Below are 6,955 nucleotides of genomic sequence, written 5' to 3' on the forward strand. Positions count from 1 at the left end.
CGCTCAGTTTCACAAGTATAAGGCAACACGCAGAGATTTGGGTTACACTTGTTCCATCCCAGGTGACGCAGTGGTGACATGAAGGCATCCGACCACCTCTTAAATTAACCGATAATAACCATGTCGACAATGCGCCGATGCGGTACAAAGGCGCAAGAAAAAGAAGGAAAAAAGAGCAGAATTAGTGAGGTAGAAACGGTCAAGTTTTAGCGGTAGCTGCAACATGCTATGCGTAAGTGCCCATGTTGAGATGTACGTTCTGGTGAAGAAATGTTCATTTAAGAGAGAAGGCACAACCAATATTTCTTCTAAACTACCTGAGGACGAGATTTAAAGTCGCTGGTGCGACGAGCTTCCCCGATGCGCTGTGGCTATAGGAACGGCATTCGGCCACAAAATTAAAATAAAGTAAATCTGACAGATTATGAAAATAGCGAACGTTGTCTGACGTGATAATCGCCAGATTTTTTTTTTTTTTAGTCATCAGTCATCTGACTTGTTTGATTTGGCCCGCCACCTCTTCTTCTCAGAGTATGACTTGCAATCTGCGTCATCAGTTATTTGCTGGATTTACGCCAGTCTCTGCCTTCCTCTACAGTTTTTATCCTCTACAGCTGCCTCTAATACAATGGTAATTATTTCCTGATGTCTCAACAGAAGTCCTATCATCCTATCCCTTCTTTTGTCAGTGTTTCCCACATATATTCTCTTCTGTTCCGATTTTCCGTTTCACTAACATTTACACTGTGCTCCAAACGTACATTCTCTGAAGCTTCTTCCTCAAATTCAGGCCTATGTTTGTTACTAGTAGACTTCTCTTGGCCGGGAATGCCCCTTTTGCCATTGCTAGTCTGCTTTAGATGTCCTCCTTGCTCTGTACATCATGCATTATATTGCTGCCTACGTAGAAAAATTTCTTAACTTCAACCACTTCGCGATCACCAGTCCTGATGTTAAGTTTATCGCTATTCTCATTTCTGCTACTTCTCGTTACTTTCGTCTTTCTTCGATTTACTCTCAATTCGTATTCTATACTTATTAGAGTGTTCGTTCCTTTCAACAAATCCCGTAATTCTCCTTCACTTTCACTGAGGATAGCAATGTCATCAGCGAATTTTCTCATTGATACCCTTTCACTTTGAATTTTAATTCCACCTTTGAAACTTTCTTTTATTTCCAGCATTGCTTCTTCGACGTACAGGTTGAACAGCAGAAGCGATAGACTAGATCCCTGTCTTCCACCCGTTTTAATCGATGCACTTCGTTCCTGGTCATCCAGTCTTATTGTTCCCTTTTGGTTCTTATATTGTATGTTACCGATCTTTCCCTACGGTTTACATGTATTTTTCTCAGAACTTCCTCCCAGAACTGCTTCTCTGAATCGTTTCCATTATCAACGGCAACGTCAGATCTGCCTCTCTGCTGCCTTTACCTTTCGTGTAGTCAAACCGATCGTCATCTAACAGATTCTCAATTTTCGTTTCCGTTCTCATTTATATTATTCTCGTCAGTAACTTGGATGCATGAGCTGCTAAGCTGATTGTGCGATAGTTCTCACACTTGTCGGCTGTTACAATGATCGGAATTGACTCGATGAGGTTTTCTTTCGAAAGTCTAATGGAACATAGCCAGTCTCATACATTCTACACACCAATTTGAATAGATGTTTGGACAACATGGTTGTGGAGTAACAGCAATTGATATAAAATTAACTTAGTATTAGGAAAACAGTCTTGATGGCGTTTATTTACTTATTTAGTGCAGACCGATTTCAGCCCTTCGCAGGAGCCATCTTCAGGGCGAACATACTGTGAAATCACAATATACATCTTAATGTAAAGAATTTATCTATGCCTGTGTTTATATAGTAAGCTATGACCACGTGAACGTAAGCAACGCCTCCAACGGTGACCAATGGTAGACGTCTAGGCTTGAAAATTGAAGTACAAATACAGTGTGTGTTATGTTCACAATTTAAAGAAACCATGTTCATTTAAAAAAAAAAAACGCTGTTATATAAATAAACATAAAAAAGTATATGAAAAAGCTTTTCAACGTCAAACTTACAGAAGGACGTTAGTAAGTTACCTTATCTTCATTCGTAATATTCTATGGGGGAAATGAACTATGGGGGAAATGAACATGGTTTCTTTAAAATGTAAGCTTAACACAAATTGTATTTACACTTCAATTTTTAAGCCTAGACGTCTACCATTGGTCACCGCTGGAGGCGTTGCTTCCGCTCACGTGCTCATGAACCCAGGCATAGGTAAATTCCTTACAGTCTCTTGTCACACCTTTGTAGACGTTACGCCGCTAGCAGTCGACCAGCGGGCAAAACATTATATTTACGTAATCCACTCTTATAAGATGGTTGTCAGTAGTTTTGTTTAAGATATACCGGGTGATCAAAAAGTCAGTATAAATTTGAAAACTTAATAAACCACGGAATAATGTAGATAGAGAGGTAAAAATTGACACACCTGCTTGGAATGACATGGGGTTTTATTAGAACCCCAAAAAAATACAAAAGTTCAAAAAATGACCGACAGATGTCGCTTCATCTGCTCAGAATAGCAATAATTACCATAACAAAGTAAGACAAAGCAAAGATGATGTTCTTTACAGGAAATGCTCAATATGTCCACCATCATTCCTCAACAAAAGCTGTAGTCGAGGAATAATGTTGTTAACAGCACTGTAAAGCATGTCCGGAGTTATGGTGAGGCATTGGCATCGGATGTTGTCTTTCAGCATCCCTAGAGATGTCAGTCGATCACGATACACTTGCGACTTCAGGTAACCCCAAAGGCAATAATCGCACGGACTAAGGTCTGGGGACCTGGGAGGCCTAGCATGACGAAAGTGGCGGCTGAGCACACGATCATCACCAAACGACGCGCGCAAGAGATGTTTCACGCTTCTAGCAATATGGGGTGAAGCGCCATCCTGCATAAACATAGTACTTTCCTGCAGGTTTTTATCAGCCAGGCTGGAGATGATGCGAATCTGTAACATATCGTCGTACCTCTCACCCGTCACGGTAGCAGTTACAAAACCAGAATCACACATTTCCTCGAAGAAAAAAGGCCCGATAACGGTATATGTGGTAAATCCAACCCACACCGTGACTTTCTCGCCGTGCAGTGGAGTTTCTACGACAGTTCTAGGATTTTTCGGTAGCCCAAATTCTGCAGTTGTGGACGTTGACAGACCCTCGGAGCGAGAAATGAGCTTCGTCGGTCCACAACATGCTACTCAACAATTCGTCATCTTCCGCCATCGTTTGAATCGCCCACACCGCAACCAGGTAACAGTTCATGATGCCGATGGATTTTGTACGGATCGCATCGGAGGGTACGCCTCAGTGCCAACCAAACAGTAGTGTATGGAATGCCGGTGCGACGTGCGACTGCACGAACACTGACTTCCCCGTGCATAGACGAACCCGCAACAGTCTCTATTTCTTCCTGAACTGTCTCAGCAGCATTACGTCTTGTGCTCGGTAGGCCACTATGGGGTCTATCGTCTAAACAATCCGTGGCTTCGAACTTCGAAATCATTCTCGCCACAGCTGCATTTGTCAATGGACCTTTACCCATTCGAATCCCCTACCTATGGCGATAGGATCGTAACGCTGAACTAGCACATTCCCCATTCTGGTAATACAGCTTCACTAAAAGCGCCTTTTCAGGTAACATCAACATGCTGCGACTGCTAGCGCATCTGATCTCTCTCTCTTTTTTTTCCTTTATTGTAATTTTTATACCCGTACAACAGGTAGGCTGGCAGCAGCATCCTACGCTGCTCTTCAGCCTATCGAGTCGACAATGAGAAAAACATAAAGAAGATTCATAAGAGACATATTGACGGGCAAAAAACAGTAGACACAGAAATACAAAAGCACGGAGCCGTTCACACTCGACGAAAGATACACTGAAACACGTTGGCACGGCGGACAAACACTGATGATCTCCACGACAGTTGGCACTGAGGTGAATGTTGGAGCGTGACGGCGAACACTAAACACAAACACGACGGCACACACACGAGAAAACGGATGGTGATGATCACCGGCGCGCGGATGTCCACGTAGCGTGTACGAGTCCCGGGACCTAGCAAGAGGGGAAGAAGAGGGAGGGGGAGGGAGAGGGCTGAGCAAAGATGCCAATGACAGAGGAGATGGTAGTAGAAGCGGAGGAGTGGGGGTAGGGGAAGTCCGGGGCAGGAGTGGTGAGAAAGGGAGGAGGGGGGGGAAGAGGGAGAGAAGGGAGAGAGGGTGCCCATAGGAACAAAACACAGGAGGAGGGAGGGAGGATCAAAGTTGGTAGGAGGGGTAGATGGAGGGGAGGAGGGCATCATCAGCGAGGGGGAGCTGGCGGAAGCCACCTTGGGAGAGGGTATGGAGAGTGGATTTTCTCTCTCATTACAGCTCCTTTTATACACGATTGTCATGCGCAGTCACTGGCGTTTTGCTGTACAGCGCCATCTGTCGGATATTTTGTGAACTTTGTTTTTTTTTCTTTGTTCTAAATAAACCCCATGTCATTCCAAGCATGTGTGTCAATTTTTACCTCTCTATCTACATTATCCCGTGGTTTATTAAGTTTTCAAATTTATACTGACTTTTTGATCACCCAGTATATTGTAATTTAACGGTATGTTCGCCCTGAAGATGGCCCCTGCGATGGGCTGAAGCCGGTCGGCACTAAATAAGTAAATAAACGCGATTAAGACTGTTTTCCTAATATTAAGCCAATTTGAATAGTCGTTTTGTTGGCAAAGTACACAGACCATCAGATTATTTGACTCGTCACTCTAACGAAGTAGGCGAGCGTCAGCAATATGTCTCGTGGTCTTATCATGGCGTGTTTATCTTCTGCCGTTAGGTCAGACGATAGAAATGCCACTTGCACGCTTAGAGTAGCATATTGACGGTGACCAACTTTAAACAGAACTTGATTAATTTTCACACACATTTATTAAAATAATAAAAAGCATAGACATTACGTAACTTGATTCTGAATGCTGTTTACAATTGACAATCTGAAGTTCCTTTGGTCTTGGTATGTTAATCTTATTCTCACATATCTCTGATACTTGACAAAGTGTCTATTCATTTATCTTCATGGCTATGTACAGGAATATGGTAATCTTATTAGGTGCAGACTGAAATTTGACTATAGACTGGTACAGACTAATGTAGACTGGTACAGACTAGTACAGACAAATGCACACTGACTAATCGGAGGTCTGTACACTCGTTTAATACCTCGCACATTCAGGTATCACTGCGCGAGTGTGATCCACGAGGAGAAAAGCTTCTACGTTAGCAGCAATCTCATTGGCTGCGTTACATATTAATACGCGGATCGGCGGAAGCAGAATCTGGTCCGTCTCTAAGGCAGTGCCATCTCGTAGTGCGGAGACGGACGGGCGCTGCGCCTGCGCTGTTGTGCTTAGTGGGGCGAGCTCTAGTGGGAAAGTTGTGTACGCGCTGACTACGCGGAACTATGTACACAACATCCACCAACGATCTTAGAAATTCCGATGGAATGTTATGCATTGCATCTACTTTATTTGATCCAAACCTCTATTCAATTCTGGATCTGCAGTCTCCTCTACATCGACTCCTGTTTTCTATCACATCATCGGACATATCTTCCCCCTCATAGAGGCCTTCAATGTATTCTTTCCACCTATCCGCTCTCTCCTCTGGTTTTAACAGTGGAATTGGCGTTGAATTCTTAATGTTAGCACCCTTGCTTTTAATAATCACGATAAATATACAAGATGAGACAAAATGACTGTCGTTCTGAGAGAGTCTCCCACGTCTGGTTTGGCAGGAAGAGCGCGGACGGTGGCGGCAGCGTCGCCAGCAGCCCTCCGCCGTCGCGGCTGCGCGCTCTGCGGCTGAAGCGCGCCAAGGAGGAGTTCCTGACGCGCGGCCCGGCCAGCCGCAGCTGGACCGGCAGCGCCAGCGGCGAGGAGGCGTCGCCGCCGCCGGCGCTCGCGGCCGCCGGCTGCCGCCTCAGCCTCGCCGCCAGCGCAGACAGCTCGCCGCTGCGGGCGGCGTCGGCGGCGCGCGCCGCGCACGACGAGTCGCAGCTGCTCGTCAAGTCGGCCAGCGCGGGCGCCATCTCGCCCACGTCCCAGCAGCCGCCGCACTCGACCGACCGCGCCGCCTCCGCCGCCGCCGGCGCCGCCTCCGGCAGCAAGGCGTCGCGCTTCGGGCTCGCCAGCAGCATCGCGTCGCGTTTCCGCAAGGTGAAGATGCGGCGCACGGGCCGCGGGCACGGTCAGCAGCAGCAGGGCCAGGGGGCGGTGTCGGCGCTCTGCCGACAGAGCCTGCTGGTCGACCTCGGGGGCGACGCAGCCGAGCGCGCCGCTGCCGCAGCCGCCCCCGCCACCAAGAGCTGCCCCTCGTCCCCCGTGCTGCGCCGCCCGCCGCAGCCTCCTCCACCGCGGCCTCCCTCTAGCCCCACCAACGACGACGAATCCAAGTCCTCCTGTTGGGTGAAAAAGAAAATTTTTCGGCCGAAGTCGTAACTGTCTACGTTTCCTCCAGTTTCTAAACAGTGCTCGAGAACGAGTTCAAAAACTTCCTCTGTGGATACCTGCTAGCCCCAACAGCGACGGTCCAAATCTTCCTACTGGGGAAGAAGAAAATTTTCGGCCAAAGTCATAAATGTCGAGGATTTCTTCAGGTCATCACACAACCCAACTGTCTGGAGCCTCCTCCACTGTGGCTACCTGCTAGTATCTCCAACAACAAGTCCAAAATTTCCTGCTGAGTGAAAAAGAAAATTTTTGGGCCGAAGTCATACAAGTCAAAGTCATAAATGTCGAGGATTTCTTCAGGTCATCAGACAACCCAACTGTCCACAATGAGATCAAGATCTCACATTGTTTCTCCTGGAGCCTCCGCCACTGTGGCTACCTGCTAGCATCTCCA

The 6,955-nt window shown here is 46.8% G+C and overlaps 1 protein-coding gene across 1 annotated transcript in view; it reads left to right on the plus strand.

Annotated features, from left to right (window-relative positions):
- LOC124775905 overlaps positions 1–6,688 on the plus strand; it is a 476,308-nt gene extending 469,620 nt beyond the window's left edge. The window contains exons 17-19 of the mRNA XM_047250740.1: positions 5,847–6,015; positions 6,268–6,393; positions 6,569–6,688. Of these exons, the coding sequence (XP_047106696.1) occupies positions 5,847–6,015; positions 6,268–6,393; positions 6,569–6,688 (415 nt within the window). The remainder of the gene's footprint in view (positions 1–5,846; positions 6,016–6,267; positions 6,394–6,568) is intronic.
- Positions 6,689–6,955: the final 267 nt, after the last annotated feature.

This window comes from Schistocerca piceifrons, chromosome 2 (assembly GCF_021461385.2).
Source record: "Schistocerca piceifrons isolate TAMUIC-IGC-003096 chromosome 2, iqSchPice1.1, whole genome shotgun sequence".
NCBI lineage: Eukaryota > Metazoa > Arthropoda > Insecta > Orthoptera > Acrididae > Schistocerca > Schistocerca piceifrons.